The sequence below is a fragment of the Dermacentor andersoni genome, chromosome 4 (assembly GCF_023375885.2).
Source record: "Dermacentor andersoni chromosome 4, qqDerAnde1_hic_scaffold, whole genome shotgun sequence".
Taxonomy (NCBI): domain Eukaryota; kingdom Metazoa; phylum Arthropoda; class Arachnida; order Ixodida; family Ixodidae; genus Dermacentor; species Dermacentor andersoni.
The window spans coordinates 49,176,554-49,195,510 of NC_092817.1; the positions used below are offsets into that span (position 1 = coordinate 49,176,554).

The 18,957-nt window shown below is 45.4% G+C and overlaps 1 protein-coding gene across 2 annotated transcripts in view; it reads right to left on the reverse strand.

Moving 5' to 3' along the window:
• sgl (UDP-glucose 6-dehydrogenase sgl) overlaps positions 1-18,957 on the reverse strand; it is a 47,068-nt gene that overhangs the window by 15,942 nt on the left and 12,169 nt on the right. Inside the window, exons 2-4 of one of the 2 annotated variants that reach the window (XM_050184233.3) lie at positions 12,555-12,716; positions 10,602-10,739; positions 7,167-7,331 (exon numbers count right to left, since the gene is read on the reverse strand). In XM_050184233.3, coding sequence (XP_050040190.2) covers positions 7,167-7,331; positions 10,602-10,739; positions 12,555-12,713 — 462 coding nt within the window. In that variant the 5' untranslated portion in view covers positions 12,714-12,716. Of the gene's footprint in view, positions 1-7,166; positions 7,332-10,601; positions 10,740-12,554; positions 12,738-18,957 lie in introns of those variants that run through there. The other variant, XM_050184232.3, reaches the window with a different exon arrangement.

Consider the following 18,957-nt stretch of genomic DNA (forward strand, 5'->3'; position numbering starts at 1 on the left):
ACTGTGTAAGATTATGTGGTTTTACATGCCAAAACCACTTTCTCATTATGAGGCACGCCGTAGTAGGGGCTCTGGAAATTTGGACCACCTGGGGTTCTTTAATGTACACCTAAATATAAGTACACGGGTGTTTTTGCATTTTGCCCTCGTCGAAATGCGGCTGCCGTGGCCAGGATACCTTGTTGTGTCTTCCTTTCAAAGCATTCGATGCTTGCTTTTTAAAGTCGGTGTTTGCTAAAGTTAAGCCCCCATATATGTGTTTTCATTGTTTGGGTTAAGTTTGACAGCAGTTGTACATGGTGCCAATAAGGTACAGAAAAATCACATTAATTCGACAATCATTAATTTGGAAAATCGCATAATTGGGACTTTTTCTCTGGTCCCGGCAGGCACATGTGTTATTTAATGGCATTAAACTCTCATTCATTCAGACGTATTTGGCTGTACACCGGTTCATTCCGACAACTCTCACAGCGGGCGGAGTGCACCACAAAAGAGCAAAAGAGGAGCTAGTGTCCAACCAAAACTAAGCAGCGGAATCTGCATCACCTTAGTCATCAGTGGAAACTGTACAGGAATGCCGGAATAGCCTTCATACTTGTGTTTCATGTCCCGCATGACACTGCATTAGCCATGTGCCTTCAGAACTGTGTGCTCACCATCCATGATTGTGTCGACAGTGACCACAGCTTTGCCTGCTGTGGTAAGGAGTAGTTTCACTTTCACTTAGTGCACATTGGCCGCATGCTTTCAGAACTGCATAGCCACCATTTGTGACTGGGTTGATAGTGACACACATTCTTATTTATCCTTTTTCTGGGGACTCCATTTCATCCACGAACTTAACGTTATCACTCAGTGCAAAACGCTCCTGCAGAATTTGGAACTTACTCGAATGTTATCACTGTTTCTGCATGTCACACATATTCTCACTGAACCTTGTGTAATCAGATTGTGTGCATCGTTCAAATAGTGTTGTATTTTCTGGAAGGTATGCGAGCACCAGCGATTACACTGGAACCTTCAACGAGTCGTGTATAGAGGTCGATGCGCATGGCCCACAGATCAGATTTCGATAATCGCTGATTGCACTCATGGTTATGGTTGTGCTTTGAGTGTCACTTGCTTTTGTGGCCACAGGTTAGCCCCAAAGTTAGTTTCACGATTCACAGTTTTGATACTGTGTTCTTAACCATCACTAAGTGACAATAGCGACCATGATTTTGCCCACAGTGGTTGCAGCAAATGAGTTCCACTAGCTTCAGACTCAATGCGCATTGGCTCCATGCCTTCAGAACTGCATGGTCGCCCTCCATGATCTTATTGATAGCGACCACAGTTTCAACAGCAGTGGTTAAGGCGAGCAGTAGTTTCATTGTAACTCAGTGCAATGCAAGCGCAATGCAAACACAATGTCACAAACATGGTAGAAGCTGTTGGGGATGAGCGATTCTACTGCGGCCTGCATGGTGGCATCAAATCTGCTGGTTACATCGTGAAGGACATACGATCTGTTGGCAACCGATTCACTGGAAAAAAAAAATTTAAGGACGCTTAAGCTTCGCCTTCAAGAGTGGAACGCGATAGCATTATCGCACCTTATTCGCACCGTCCACTCAAACGATCTACGTGAGCCAAACGACGCGATCGGCATGGACAGCCGGGCCTCGACGCGCCATGAAGGCGGACGTGATCATGGGGCGAGTGGCGCGCCACGTGTCAGGGCAGCGCCGTTGCGAGGAGGAGGTCTTCTGTGTTTGCCGCAAGATAGCTCTGCGTGTGCGCAGAGCGCAGAAGAAATGTAGTGGAAACGTACTTCGCTACTCGTGTAACTGCAACTTCTGTAATTTACATGCTCATAATTACCGATATACACTGCAGTATAACTTTCTACGGCACATTTTTAAGGCAACACCGCATTCACTAGAGGCACTTTTGTCCCGCTTTGAACCATCGAACTCGTGGCTAAGTGGTAGCGTCTCCATCTCACACTCCGGAGACCCTGGTTCTATTCCCACCCAGCCCATCTTGCAAGTTGTTTCTTTATTTATGAAGTGCCTTCCGGGATTTATCGCTCACGGCCAACGCCGACGACACCGGCTTTTCTGCGACACGAGCTCCTTAACGCTATCGCGTTAAAAAAATCTGGACACACATGGAATTGAAGTGCATATCTTCAATGAAGACGCAGGTCTTGCACCGCAGCTACACAGCAAAGTCAGTCGCAAAGCCTTCGCTGCTGCAAGCACTAATCAGTCACGAGATGACAACAATTGCAGCTTCCACGGTGCTTTTGCGCAATGTCTAAGAGGATTTCTGATTCTGCCAGTAAATAAAGGCGTGTTGATGTAGTAAGCATTCCCTTGATACCCTCGATAATTTGACATTCGGTTAATTCAGACATTTTTTTTCTGTTCTGGGAAATCCAAATTAATGAGGCTTTACTGTAGTGTCAAGAAGACAGAATAGCAAGGTGTCCTCTGAGAATTTTGAAACTCACACACCTCCTATAGCTGCTTTAGATACCCAAGCACTGTCCATTGCTTTCTAATAAATAACATAGGAAGTAATAAAGAACAAACACAAAGCCAAGACTGCTGATGCTTGCAGGTAATTGTCAGTTTATGCTGCACAGCTTTCTTTTATTCAAACATTACCTTCAGAACAAGAAACGTGCCATCGGAAGAAGGATGTGTTCAGATCAAGGTGTCAAACTGAAATCTTTTCAGGTTCAGTCCAGACTGATCCTTTTTGGTTTGGCTCTGGTTCAGTCCCAGAGCAAAAATTATACAGGTTTGAACTGGTTCAGAGCATCCTAGACTGGCTCATTTGGATTCAAAGAGGGCTGCAGAAAAAAAAAAGAATTTCGCACATGCCTCCCGTTGAAAAAATGCATGATGCGACTTTTGGAGAAACATAGCTTGCTTGGCTACTAGCTGTGTAAGACTGGTTTTTTTTTAACGGTCACTAATGAACAGATTTTCACCACAAAAATTATGTGCCCTACACAACTGTGTCTATAGGGGGGGTCAGAATCATTACATTTACTGAGTTTCGTGGTGCCCTCTGCACCTACTATACAGTGTTTTGCCATGATACTACTCCCCAAAATTTTATCCATTGGATTTGCCCGTGCTGTGCAAATTGAATACCTCCTCTATTGTTAACCACCCATGTATTATGTGTTCATTTTACTTTATTGAAATAAGGCACCCTGTTCTAAGAGAATGTTTAATATCATAGTAAAACAGGCTGCTGGGCTAGTTGATACATGTGCATAGCTAAAAATACAATACAAATACAAGACAGGATGGACGAGGTGACTGGATAGGTGCTCGACTCACATCAAGAGAAATATGTGATGGTGAGTAGAAGTGCAGATTGTACGGAGGTGAGTTCTACATGAAGCAAGAGCTTGGAAATGTTGGTCGCGAAACGGGTGATGCATACAGCACATAGGAGATACAGAGTACTAAAGCATTTTGAGAAATGTGAGTAAACGGGAGGAAAAAATTTCCAATTTTGTCCGAAAGTAGTTTAGATGTTCAGGAAACGTTATCAGTTCAAATAAATGTTTTTCGTTGGCATTTGAATGTGACACCATGAACAGTGGGGTTGTGAATTCAGGTAGAAGTATTGGTATGGCTAATGGAGAAGTATAGGAAGCACAATTTCTCTGTGCTGATGGTGACTTTTGCTCAGGCAGAGATAACACGAGCACCTCGTGTCTCCTCCAAACAGTTGGATGGGTATGCCGAAGGACTTTGGGTGTTCACATAGATTGTGTGACAATGTTGCACATGATACCATACTTGATGCTGTTGAATCAGCTGGCCTTGGCGGTCAAGTATATGAACTATAATATTCCATAGTGAGCCCTCAGGACTGAAGGTATAGAAATGAAGGTCTGGCCCTCAGGATGGCCACACCCACAGGAATTGAAGGTCTGGCTTACACTTTGCAGACACTAGAGTGGTAAATAACAGTTTGATGTTCAAGGAAATATTTCATTAACCGGTAAAGGTTTTTATGGCAGTTATGAGACCTCAGAAACTTTAATACTTTGAGATGTCAAAGGCTGTCAAACGCACCTTATAAATAAAGAGAAATGAATAAAACATGGAGCTTTTATCTGTATACTTAGACTTAATCTGTATATGTAGACTTATCTTTAATTTCATTGAGTGTTTTACAGAACACGTACAGGGTGAGGGGCAAACTCTTGTGATGTGTAAAACCAACTTGTTTAAGATGGAGTAAATTACTACAGTATAGAAAATATTGTATTTATTCGAATACAAGCCAAGGTTTTTCTCAGAATCCTTAGCCTCGAAGTCAACCCCAACTTTTATGTGAGGGATAGTAAAGGTGGAGTGTGTACTATTTGTAATTTTTTCCTTTAGGCGTGCTTTCACGGCAGCACGAATTTCACCTTAGGGTGTGGCTTTGCAGCAGTGCATAACGCAATGCCGTGAAGTCACACCAAAAGGCAAAATTTGCATATGAGCTCCACTCCATGTGTTGAAGCTCCCTTCTCCCATATTTCATGGTCACCATTTTGCGTTCTGGCTGTGTTAGTAATTCAGTATTTCTGGCAATTCATGTCAAGTCTGAATAATCTGTCGGCTACTCTATATCGTGCTATATTACAGTGCTTACTAAGTTCTTTTTTTCTTGGGTCCTTCAACTGCACCCTCACCTTATAATCGTGACCGCTTTATAAACGACCAAATACGGTAGTACCGTGGTGAACTTAAAAGCCCTAAAATTTCTCCAAAAATGGCATTCATTATGTTAGGTCGGTAGATAACATTGGCTGGTCCGTTCGGTTTCGCTAGAACCTTTTCGCCTACAAATAGGCAAGTGCATTAGTGTTACAGAAGAATTAAATATGAAATGGATGAATACTCGTTGCTTATGAAAAAGAATTTTCACCATGGAAAGAGCGAGCCCATTCCAACCCTGAGCAGAGCCCAAGGTCTTGGTTTCATACAAGGTATTGTATGCTCCAATGGTGAAAGGCACATCGTTAGTCGGATCATGACAAGCCGCTAATTGTCGGAGCCAGGTGTACTAATCGTAACTGGATCTACAGAAATGTGGGTGTCGATCAACTTAGAGAAGTCACTCCTCGTGAAACCACAGTCCGAAAGAGGAAGTGATGAGTTGTTGTGTGATGTGATGTTTTCCAAATGAAATTTGGAATTAGAGGTTGAATATATTTCGCTTTCCTGCTGATGTGCAAAGCACATCTCTGCCTGAAGATCACATATCACATGTGATCTCCCCAAGATCTCTGTCACATCTCTGCCAAGATCACATATCTGCCTGGAGGCAGATATGTGATCTTGGCAGAGATCTTGCTCACATATCTGCCTGGAGGCAGATATGTGAGCAAGATCAATGTGCACATTATAGTGGCAAAAGTATTGTATCATTAATAGAGAGTTTGAGTTTAGGGGACGCAAGCGGCTTGCGTACGCAAGAACTAGGGGCAACGATACTGCGCATGCCCAGACCGCTACGTCTACTTGTGTCCTTGGGTTGTTTGGCCGACCGAAAACATCGCTGCCCCTAAGTGGTCACGTTACCTATGTGACTCTTGCGGTGTCGGAGAACTTACGAGTAGCTAGCGGGTAGATAATCTAATAAATCTAATAAAAGCAAGTGTCGACAGACGTCGTTTTTATAGAGAGGTATAGCGTGTCCGGTATTCGGATAAACGCAGTTGGGGCGGCGCCATAAACGGGAGCGGCCTGCATGGTGCATCCACCTGGCGGCGCAAAGCTCAAACGGACAAAAGCAGCTAATATTGCTGTAACCAAGTCTATTCTACTTTGCTGCTGGTGTAAATTTTCAGCACTGGCGTAATTGTGTTGCTGCCAAAAATTTATACCTGCAGCAAAGTAAAATACACTTGGTTACTGCAATATTAGCTGTTTTTGTCTATTTGAGCTTTGCGCCACCAGGTGGCTGCACCATGCAGACCGCTCCTGTTCATGGCTCCGCCCCAACGCCCCAGCCTGCATTTACCCGACTACTGGACACTCTAAACCTCTTTATTAACTGCTTTTAATAAGAATAGTTTTATGTGCTTTACTTCATATGCTTGATTTCGTGTTTTAAAAAATGATAACGCAAAGATCAGACGTTGATGGTGCTGTGAGCGCATGCAACCTCATTGCGGCTTGCGTGTGGGGCCGCTAACCTATAATGTGTTTCTGCTTGCGCACGCAAACGCAAATGCACCCAAGCGCTAGGGGGCCCACTGCCTTGCGTCCCCTAAACTAAAACTCTCTAATGTTCGTAAAAGTCCCCGAGTTGTAGTTCTGTTGTTTTTCGAAAACATCAAAGCATTGCCCCAATGCGTTTATGTTCAATCATTAAATCTGGTCAGGAATTGCTCCTGCCTGGTCGCAGAACAACTGGTCGCGAATGAGTTTTGCACAAGTGTCTGAAAATGTAGAATTTATTAACAAAAATTTTAATACTTCTATTTATTGAATGGGAGTTTTTGGAATTAAAGGAAGCAATTAGAATTGGAGAGCAATTCCAAAATTTTGTGTGTTCCAAATATTGTAAGGCATTTTAGTTGAGGCTTCTTTTTTGACAGGAAAGAGAGAATTGAATGTTTTGATGATCAAAGTTTCAGTTTCAGTTTATTTTTTATTCAAGATACATGGTTGTTAGTAGTATACAGGTGAGGGTCCTAAAGTCAAACGACTGCTAATGGAATCGCTAACGAACCATGCAACCAGGTGATAGCAAGAGATGCTAATGCACCATCTATCCAGTTATGAACAACATGTGATTGAAATGTAGGTTGGGATCAAGTGTTACTGAGCACAACGAGATCATTGGGGGAAGCAAATTGTGATGACTGGGCGCCACGTGTATCTGCGTCAACGGGGCCCCATAGTTAAGTACTTTGCATTTCACAAAAGTTTGTTAATCCGATGTGGCGTTTGTAGTAACGAGGTTTCACTGCACCAATGCAAGTGTAAACCTTTAAGTCCAAAGGTACAATACAGCTTTTATTGTAATAAAATGTGCCACCCTCGCCTGATGAGTTTTCATCAAATAGACCTGCAACACAGCTTTTAGGGTGTACATCTCTATTTTGAAACCAGTTACCTCCAACAACACAGTGTGTTACTAAGACTTACCTGGAAGTTAGCTCCCTGCATTATGTTGGCCTTGAGGATACGGCTAATGCTCTCTGCAGCCTTGACTGGGACAGTGCTTTTCTCAACAACAATCTTTGGTGTAGTGGCCTTCTCGGCTATGTTCCTGGCAGCAGCCTCCACATACTGCAGGTCGGCTGCCCTTCCCTGAATCAGAAATGATCTCATTGCAACTCAGTGCAAATTGTTGCCTCTTAAGTTCTAACTCAAATAAGATTTCATTGTTCTTTTCTAATATGGACGTACTCTCCATGAAAATAAGTAAAGGTGAACATGTAGCTTTAGTTTTGCTTCATGTGGAACCGTGTTTGGGCATTACAAATGAAAAATTACATCCCAGGATCAACAGTGGCCAAACAAGGGAAACCTCAGCCTGGAGCCGACGTTTTGATAATGGAACTTGTTGAAATGTTGGTTCCAGACTGAGGAGTCCCTTGTTTGGTCCTGCTGATCACTTCCAACCAAGTCTTCATCTTCCTTTGAGCCTCTGTCTCATCTGAATTACATCACATGTTAAGCATTAGTCATGCCATGAAATCATGCTGCACAACACAGCATTACACACTGTACATACATTACATACATTACACAAACACAACACAACATCAGCATTACAGTGTGCAGGTGGATTCAAAAATTAGCCACAGGAAATAGCACCATACCTTCTGCACTTTTGACAGCACAAAAAATGCTTGTGAACCAGAAAAACTAGATTTCTAGTTCTGGAGAATGGAACTCGGGTATGTGGCTTGCGCTTGAAGCAGTTATGAACCATGCAAAATGCAGGGCTATTCATAACCCGACTCACGAGTATGAAGGCGATAGCAACGTCGAGATGGACGAAGCCTTCACCGAACTGGAGCTGGTTGCGGCCATCGATGAAAGTAATCAAGGCAGCGCACCGGGAATTGACGGCGTTACATACAAGATGCTAAAAAATATGCGCGACAAAAGCCGAGCTGAACTACTAAACCTCGTCAACGCGTCCTGGGAGAAGGGTTCGTTACCAAAAGAATGGAAAGAAGCCGAGGTGCATTTCATTCCCAAGCCGGGGAAACCACCCCACGTCGACAATCTACGCCCCATCTCCCTCACGTCATGTGTAGGGAAGGTGGTCGAGCGTATGGTGTTCAAGAGACTACAGAGACATTTGGATGTCACTGATCAGATGCCACCGACCATGTACGGATTCCGGAGGCACCTGAGCACACAAGACGTCTTGGTGCAAATACACGAGCTGGTTATCAAGCAAGCGAAGACCCCTACGCCAAGAGCTATCCTGGCACTCGATCTCAAGGGGGCCTTCGATAACGTCACACACGAAAGTATTCTCCGTAACCTACACCAAACGGGATGCGGAAAGCGAACATTCAAATATGTACAAGATTTCTTAAGCAATAGAACGGCAACCATCAAAATTGGAGAGGAGAAGTCGACACCGATAGCCCTGGGAGACAGAGGCACCCCGCAAGGATCGGTTCTTTCGCCGCTTCTCTTCAACCTGGCACTCCTCCCTCTCCCGACTTTGCTTCAAGACATAGAGGGCATAGATCACGCTCTCTATGCAGACGATATCACTGTGTGGACGTCGAGGGCAGGGTCGGAGAGTTGGATGGAGGAGACCCTTCAGACAGTGGCAAAGACCGTGCACGAGTTCGCTAAATCGTGCGGCCTCAGTTGCTCGCCACAGAAGTCCGAGTTACTCGTCATCAAGCCAAGAAGAAAGAAAGGAGACCAAGAGAACGTACGCATCACCATCGACGGGACGACCATAACACCAACCACGCAAGCACGTATCCTGGGTGTCATCTTCCAGAACAATGGCAAGGCGGGGGCGTCGATCAACAAAATCAAAATTTCAACGGAACAAATTTCGAATATGATCAGAAGAGTCACAAACAGACAAAGGGGATTGAAGGAGGACGATGTACTGACGCTCGTCCAGGCCTTCTTGACGTCGCGCATCGTTTACGCGGCGCCGTACCTCAAATTACTGAAAAAAGACAGGGACCACTTGAACGTCATTATACGAAAGGCAACCAAGATGGCGCTGGGCATTCCGAAGCATTCTTCGACCGACAAGCTTCTCGGCATGGCCAAGCACAACGTCGTCGAAGAGTTAATAGAAGCTCATCTGTCTAATCAAAGAGTTCGGCTCAGTCAGACGCCGGCGGGACGTCGCGTTCTTGCCAAGTTGGGCTGGCAAGAGGCAGAGCGGAAGGAAACGGGGCCGTTACCCAGGTTGTGGGCGCATAAAATCCACAGTAAGCCGCTGCCTAGAAACATGAGGTCGGGTCGTAACGACGGCCGTAGAGCGGCTCGTATAGCGGCCTTGACGGAGACTTTGGGTCAAATAGTAGAAGAGGAAGAGGGAGTCACTCTCTTCACAGACGCTTCGTTACCCAAGTTTTCATCAAAAGCAACGCTGGCAGTTACGACGCGGGATGTGCTCGTAACCTGCGCCTCCATCAAGACGTCTTTTCCAGAGGTGGCAGAAGAGGCCGCGATAGCGCTAGCACTCGCGCAGCCCAAGGTGGGAAGAATTGTCACCGACTCGCAAAAGGCGTATAACAACTACAGGAAGGGGTGGGTGTCTCTTGCGGCACTAGATATTCTCCAACGTAAACGCGACGTACCTGAAAGGAAAGTTGAGTTAATATGGACACCGGCTCACTCTGGGCTGGAGGGCAACGAACTTGCCCACCAGTTCGCCCGAGAGATGGAACACCGGGTTGAGGAAGGTGAGCCACAGTCCATATTTAGTTACAGAGACATTACGAACCATTATAAGACGGAGAGGCGCCGTTACCCCGATCCTCACAAATCGCTTAGCAGAGAACAGCAAGCGATCTACAGGCAAATACAGGCAGGATCATTCCCGCACCCTTACCTTCAAAACAAGATGTGCCCGGAAAGGTACGACAAGGATTGTAACTTCTGTAAAACTCAGTTAGGCACGCTCCAACACGTCATTGGAGTATGCGATTTCATCAAGGCGATCCCCCCACCTCTTAACTGCCCCGCTACCTTACCCCACCCCTCATCCACCCTTACCGAGCGATGGGAGACCTTGCTAACCAGCACCGCCCTGGAAGACCAGCTCGTCCTGATCTCCAGGGGCCAGGCGGCTAGGGAAGCATATGGGTCCCGTGAAGAGGGAACCACTTCCATCGACGGCGTCTAAGAAGATGTCGAGCTCGGCTCAATGAAGTTGTTTCTCTCTCTCTCTCTCTCTCTCTCATATGCTAGGCCTTGATGAATATAACCTTTCTTGTGACACTCATGCTTTATTAACACTTGTTCCAGGGTTATATTTTGCATAAATGTGAGCATGCTCTGTAATCAGAGAAGGTAACACTGCAATTTTAGGCTATACTTCAAGCGAGCAGCGAAAAAGAAGTGTGCAAGGCTGCATACCTTTCCAAACCCATAGTTCTTCGTTGGCGTGTTGACTGAAATGAAGATCAGATCAGCCTCCTGAATAGCCTTGTCTATGTCGCATGAAAAGAAGAGGTTCCGTCCACGACAGCTTTTGACAATGTCATCCAAGTGAGGCTGAGTGAAAGAGAACATTGCATGGTTTAGTATAGGCAACATTAGTCTTGCTCTAGGTATGCAATACTGAGATAAATAAAAGTATCTCCCAAATTCTTACTTAAGTAAGCCTTAGGCATTCCAGGCATTCTGATGCCTCTGTAGTTGCGTGGTAGGTGTGCTGCCAGGGAAACCTCTAAAGGATTCATTAAAGAGCCTCTTTTTCTTGCTATACATATATATATATATATAATTCTGTTTCACTAACTAGTGGTAACTGCATCTTAATGATTAAATCAAATAGAGGGGGCACTTTACCAGCCATAAAACACCTTCTATAACAAAAAGTTATGTTAAAAAAAGACATTTGCACAAAACAGGGTGATGTGTGGAACAGGGACTACTCTACATATGGCTCGTATTCCAACAAGACAACAACAAAACACTTATAGACGCATACTGAATAAAGAACACTATTAGATATCGCAAGGAGAATGATGAAGAAAAAAGCTATTTCTGCCAGCAATACGGTTACATTACATTCTGGTTAGCTACTGTGGTGTCAGGCAGAGTGCACAAGATCTACAAGGAGTTAACTGCTCAAGCAAGACTGGCTTAATTCTTCTTTAAAAACAAGAGCAAACAGGGGGTATGCAAACTAGTGTAAGCAGGTTTTCCCACACATGTAGGTTGCCTTGCATGAGACAGTCGACCTAATACTCACAGAACTATTGAAGCTGAGAGTCGTGTACAAATGGTGATGCCAGAGGCATCAGCTCATATGCTCAACCTTATTTCCACATCTCACGCAACATTAACAATCTTGCATGGGTCAAACTAGATGTGTGGAGAAGCACACTGTCAGAATTCCACGTCTCGTGTCCTATATTAAATGAAACAAAAAATCCCTCATAATGGTACTAAATGTTAAGAAACACAAGATATTTTTATGCAATACTAAAGTTAGCCTCAAGATGATGGACGTGGTGTCCTCGACAATATCATGATGTCATGACGTAGATAAAAATTTGATGACGTGTAGCAATAACGTTAGGCGTGATGATGATGCTCATATAATAAATGCTAAGTACGTGCCTTTTGGCTCCATTCATGTGTGAGAGCTGCAGCAATAGCAGCAACAAAGTGAGCCAGTTTATGATGATGTCATGACACACCCGCCTCCTGGGTACCAAAACTAGTTTGTAGGAACAAGTATTAACAAGTTGCAAAAGACTGGATTTTTTGGCTTGTTCGTTTTGCACTGCTAAAAACAAGAGTGTGGAAAAAAAAGAACACAGACAGAGTGATGGAGCTGGACACCACAGCCCTGAGATGGTGTCCAGCTCAGAGTGTGAAGGCATCAATGGAGGGGCTACAAAGGGATTGGGCCATAATATGCAGGCTTCTCCAGAAGCCAAATATGTGCTAGCAGATGCTACATTGCACCTAACATTTGCAATGAAGATGGACTGTGCAGCCATTGTGCATAGCTTTCACAAAGCGGCCTTGTAGGTTTTACAAAGCGTCTACTATAGTCAATTATTTAGGGTACTCTGATGCTTTCCAGTATATTTTGTAGGGTATAGAGGATTTGTACCTTCATTTAACACAGAAGAAACAAACAAACAAAAGCCGAAAATGTCATGTAGAACTCCTTTTAAAGGCTATCATGAAACTAATGAGCCTTATCACAAAGAGCTATTCAAGTGTGCCTAAGCCTTAAGGTATAAAAGTACTCTACAAGCTGCAATATCAGATAGAAGAAAAAGAAACATGCATTTCGTTTCATTAAAGTTTATCAAAAGAAAGATTAACAAAGCGTGCAAGTTCTCTAACCTCGTAAATAGGCAGCTCATCAGAGTTCCACTGCTTGATGCGCTCTGGGCTCTTGTCCGCGACCACAACTTTGATGTCGGGGCACTTGTAGGCAATAACGCTGCACGTGGGACCCCCAACATAGCCCGCACCTATGCAGCAGATGTTTTTCACCACCATTGCCTGCGCACAATGTTCCCACATATTAATGGTACATTGAAGAGCAATATCAAGTTAAGTCAGATTGATACAGCACAGGGAGAGGCCTTCATCCTGCAGTGGACATAAAATAGGCCGATGATGATGATGATGATACAGTACACTTTATTAACAAAACTGGAGGCTTGTCAAACAATAAGGGAAGTAAAAATTGGAGATGGCTGGTGACACCACACTGAAGGAACGCTGCAAGTTACTCTGTCTCAAGATGCTTTATATGTCGACGGCCAAACTAAAATAAATTTTGACAGTTACAATTTAACATGTCTAGAAGTACTCAAGAAAAACGTGAACATACCCCCATCATGCCCCAGCCTAGAACAAATGCTTACCAGTTTATATTTTTCACAGAAACATAAGAGATTGAATCATGCTTCTAAAAGACGTCACGAACAAGCACTCAATCTACTCTTTCTTGTCTGCGGTTGCTTGTCATTTAGGAATGATGCACGCCATTTTTTTCCTTTGATTATAACCTAAGTGCAATATTTTGAAATAATGTACTGGTGATCTTGTCTTCTTACACGTTTTTTTTTGTTGCTCATTTTATTAAATTTGCGTACTTAGTAATTAGCACCATTGTTCTGTGCAGTTGCCTAAAAGCACCTATGCTTTTTTTTTTTCTATAGTGATTTGACATTATTTTTCTTTCTGAAGGTGTCTTTCTTTTTTTAATGCACCTTCTCTGCTTTGGCTGCCAAAAGACATCCAGCAGTATTGTCATTTATATAAATATAAATTGCCACACCATATCCCCAGTTGACATCATGAATTTTCATACTATGTGCTCAGGTCTACGCGATCGTTGACAAATAGAGAAAAAATGTGTGGCAATGAAAATTATGCAAGCACTCAACCTGACGACATTTGAGAAGTGTTCCTCTGCACAATAGCAGCCAAAGTGGAAATAGTGCAAAATTTGTGGCATCACAATGGCACCATCAGCATTATGGTTCAGGCATGAAATTCAAAATTAAACTGTTGCCCTTCATTTTCTCTGGTCATCATCTCGCTTTTTCAATCAATGTGTCAAAAAACGGAATGATTTGTGAAAAGTAAGTAAGGGTAACTTAATCTAGGGATATCTGCTATGCGTAACAGGGGTGTGCAAATAGCAGTTTTTGAGACCAAATTGCACAGGAATCAAATAGTGCCAGAAGCATATCAAATACGAATTGAATAATGCAAGAAGTAAATCAAATACGAATTGAATAATGCAAGAAGCAAATTAAATATATAATATTTTTCTAATAGCTCGTGAATAACATACAGTCATCTCACCATTAATATCAAACAATTTTAACATTCTGGTATTCACAACAGAATGTTTCTGTCAATACACTGCACATAATAAAGAATGCTTTATTAAATGCGAAAAGGAAGCATTAGGAAAAACTAAGCAGATTGTTTGCAAACTTAGGGCCCTTAGGAGAAACGTGGTCTTAGCAATATCATATAAAATTTATAGAGGTAACCTTGTCGACCAATTAATATCTGTATATACTGTCGCAACCAATGTTATGAGAACCAAACTAGTAATGTTGGTCCCCAACCAGACACGTATGCCATCAACAGTGACAGCAGAGTGAAAAAAAAAGTAATTTTTCTTTAGTTTGAAGTGCCGCAGCAGATAATGCCACTACGTATGTATAAGGTATATTGAAATAAAACGCATTCTGATTTAATGCAAGGACAGGAGACGCATGATGTATCAATAGTACCATACAATACCAACTGCCATATGCCATGTCTAAGCAACATTTTATTGCGAGCGATTGTGTTTAGCTGGAAAAGTTTGGCTGACTGAGTGACGAAGTGAGCTCTATTGCATTGTGTCTGCTGTGGATAGGATGAAAATCACATTCTTGCCTGAATTTCATGTATGATCATGTACAGTCAACAGCATTAAGTATTCAAATATTATGGGAAAGATATTCATATTTTCAAAAATGTGACTATTTGAGTTGAGGACCTCATCGAATTATGATAATTTGATTTGAGGGCTTAATCAAATGGGTCAATATTTGATACAAGTGAGCCGACCACATGAATACATAACGGCACTGACAGCGAAAATTCAGCCATCCTCTAGGCAAATCTACAGTGCTCAGCAGCAGAGCTGGTGTATAGTAGTTCTCTGCGTCTCCCCGGGGACTTCTTTACATCAACGCAGCTACCAGCCCAGCCACAAGAATTCCTGCAATGCCTCTTGGACTGTGTTGAAGACCTCCGGCTCACTACACAATACAATCTTCGTGCCCCCCCCCCCCCCCCCCCTCGGCCTGACCTGGCCACTTCGACACACGTTTTCATGCACCGCGACGCTGTCCAACTACCACTAACCCCTGCCTACAATGGACCATTCTGCATCCTCTACCGCATCCAAAAAACTGCTACTCTCCTACTGAATGGCCGTGCAGAGACAGCTTACACTGCATTAAGCTAGCCTACATGGAGACCATGACGAAAAGCCACACATCGCCGCCTGACCTTGTGCTAGAGTGCCATAGCTGGCCTTTAGTTCGGTTTCGACTTCCAGTCTAGGCAGGGGGCCCGAAACGACGACCGGGTGCAAGGAAGGCTTGGGGAGGCCACACAGGAGACCTTTGTTGTCTGGCAGGGCAGACAAGTGTGCATCCAAGCACGCACATCACCGTTAATTCTGGGCCAGACAAAGTGCTGGTGAGAAGGCGCTCCTGAATACCTCAGTGACATATGTTGTTTAGAGTGGAAAATGCTGCGACGTATTGAAGCCGGAACAAAAGGGTGGGGAAGATCTGTTGAGACACTGCACCACAAGGGCTCAGGCGAGCATGGATGGGGCACAAGCTGTAGTTGGAGATAACGGGGTTCTCCCAAAAAGCAGCAAGCTCGCTGTCATTCTGCTGTGTGGAAGAGAATGCGGCCCAATTGATGGTTGGAGATGGAGAGTCAACTGCGGCTATATGAGATAGGGCATCAGTGGCGGTGCTGTCGGCACCTTTCACGGAGCAGATGGCGATTGTAAATTCCAATATATAAGTGAGATGGTGCAGTTCACGTAACACATACTTCAATGAGTTGGTGCGGAAAAATATGCTAGTGGCTTATGATTGGTCAACATGTAAAATTGGCATCCTTCCAGAAAATGCCAAAAGTGTTGTATCGCAATGTAGATGGCTAGCAGCTCTCGGCCAAAGATGCTATACTGGGTCTCAGCAGGAAGTAGCTTCCGAGAGTAAAAAGACAAAGGTCTCCACCCAGAATCAATTCACTGCTGTAAGACGGCTCCAATGGCCACGCTGGAGGCATCCACCATCAACCAAGTAGGGGCGTTTCTGCACGGATGGATAAGAAGCACAGTGTTCACGACTGCTTGCTTGGCAGCAGTAAAAGCAGCCTGAATTTCTGATAACCAAAAAATGGCAGAGAAAGGGCTTGGCGGTTGACCGAAGGAGGTCGGTGAACGGGCTAAGCAGCTCTGCACAGTGTGGTATAAAGCGCCTGGAAAAATTCACAAGCCCCAGGAATTGCCGTAACTGGCACAGTGGGGTCCTTTGATTTTCCACTTCTGGCTATCCGCGGGCTGCCAGAGCCAGCCCCAGCGTCTTCATTTTTCTCGGGTTGCTCTGCCCACCTCACCATGCACTTACACCGGGTGTTCATTTTTCTGTGGCTGGACGGTTCTGGCTACCCACGAGCTGCTAGAATCTGCCAGGACCATTATTTTTTGGCTCATCTCTGGAAGTTCTCTGGCTAGCAGACGACTAAAAGAGGCGATGGGCACTCGCCACCATCTTTGTGGGGACTTCATGGATTGCAACGCGGGCGCTTGAGGACTTAAATTTACCTCGCTCAGCCTCAACCTAGGGTCATCTTCGGATTTACTTACTTCTAGCTTTATCTTTATAGGTGCTAACGCACCGTTGCGCATTGCGAAGCGGTGTGATATGAGCAGTGGTGAATCATTTGAAGCTTTTGTGTGTGTATGTGTGTGTACCCCAAGGCGTCTTTGCGGCGGTGATCAGTGCGCCGCGCTCGCATGCGTGCATGTTATCTGCATCGTGTTCCATGCAAGTTGTACACGCTCATTCATGGATATTGCGGTACAGTTTCGGTTCATCTTTCTCTGGTGGTGTTCCTTTTCACATATCTCGCATATGTATGCGGAGACATCTCGTTTTTCTGCAGTTAGCGAAGGTGTTGCAGCTAGCCCGTGGTCGCTCCGTCTCTCCGAAGTATGCTTGGGTGGCAACTCAAAACCGATATGTGTCCGAACTGCAGGCCGTCGATGTAAGAATGCACTGGTTGAGTAATAGGCATACATACATTAGACACACATACAATGGCTTATTGTTCTCACGATTGTGACCAATGTTGTTTTTCGTGTGAAACTTTTCGCTGGTCACAGGCGGCGTGCATTTTCATGCACCAGCCGCATCCCCAGCTCCTTAGGGTCAAAATGAGAAGCACCATCAGCCACGACAAACTTTCTGAAATCGAAGCCCAAGCAGGTCGGCATGAAATTTTTTGTGTATAAAACGTACCCAATATCCTGCTTTTTCATGTCTTCTGAAGTGAAGACACAACACCAACTCATCAATGTCGCTGGTGGGCAACGTGATCGCTGCGAGCAGGGATCTTTGAGCTCTCACTTTTGAGGATACAATCACTTATGCTCGATTTCGCGTCTTGTCACCGGACGCGTCGGAGACCTTCTGTTGTGCTGCACAGGGTGAGGTTGGCCCAGTGCGCTTCCTGTGCCGAGTCGTGCGAAATCGCACGAAAGTGATCGCATCCCTTAATGCAACTATATTTTCTCAAGCTGGCAACGCATAAATGGGCCGACTATGCCGAGCGCGCGCAGGCCTCACCGGGCACTGCCATGCTGGTAGCATGTTTACACTCGGCCAGCCGTCCCGGCGTTCGATTTTGCAAACTTCGGGCAGGCTCGGGTTGTCTTGGGATCCCAGCCGACGTGACTTCCTATCAGGACTAGAACTAGCTGGCTGCCATCTGGCTGCCGGCGGGCTGCCAGAACTCTGAAAATCGAAGAAGCCCAGTGTTTTAGGGTGGGGATGATCCTGGATGGCCTTGATGTTGGACGAGAGAGGGCGTGTACCTTTGGATGATATGTGATGGCCCAAAAACTTGAGCTCAGATGCACAGTAAACACACTTGGAGGCTTTCACAACCAGGCCGTACTGCTGTAGACATTGGAACAATGCACATAGATGGTGGTGTTGTAATCGCACCGCTGACCCGAGTTGTTGGGGTCTCGGTGCTGACGCCCGTTATTGCCAATGGGTCGCAAGCCCCAAGGGTAGCGTTGGTCTGGCGGCCTGGGGCACTGGAAGCATCCGAAGGTCCCGGCAAAGCATGAGAAGACTGGTAACAGAACAACTTGTTTATTCTAACATAGCAAAAGAGCGGCCGGTCAGTTCGACCGAATTGGAGAGACGGGAGAGCACGTAACTCAACAGTACAAATCGGAGCCTCTCTCTTGGCGTCCGGGGGCAGCTGCTCTTATACTCCCGGCGTCGCGGTCCAAAAGGGAAGGAGGGAAGGTCACGGGATGAAGGTCACGGGACGGCGCAGCAGGAGCCCACGACGGCGCGAACTGTCGGGCCGAGAGACCTGCTGAACCGAGTGTAGTGACGCATCGCCAACCCTCACCCACACGACGGCGCGAACAGTTGAGCCGAGAGACCTCCAGGCTCCTCATTCGGGGAACTCCGCTCCCCGGCTGCCGCGCTTTGACAAGCGAGGGCACACACACACACACGCACACACGAAGACACGTGGCACTGAAACACGCCTGGGCACGCTTGGCGGGTAGGCGTTGCGGCGGCGTCGGACGGGCCAAAATGTCCGCCGCTTTGAACAAAGCCCCGGCGTCCGTTGCATCCGCGCCGGCATTACCGCGCGTTGTAGGCGAAACGTAACAGACCGCCCCGCCGGGGGAAGGAGATCCCGATGGTCAGGGGACTGCATCCGCTGTCCGGAGGGATGTCGCTCGATGATGCTCATAACTGAAGTTGGGCGTCCTTGGGCGTTTCTTGAGCGCAGCGCACAGAGAAGGCCTCGTTCTCACGTTCAGGTGCACACAGGACACTGCAAAGTGACTTCGGGAGAGTTGACATTTTTGTTCTCGTTTCCGGCAAGCGTTAGAACCACGCCAAAAGTCAACCGCTCAGTTAGCAAGCACGGCACAACCCTCACTAAG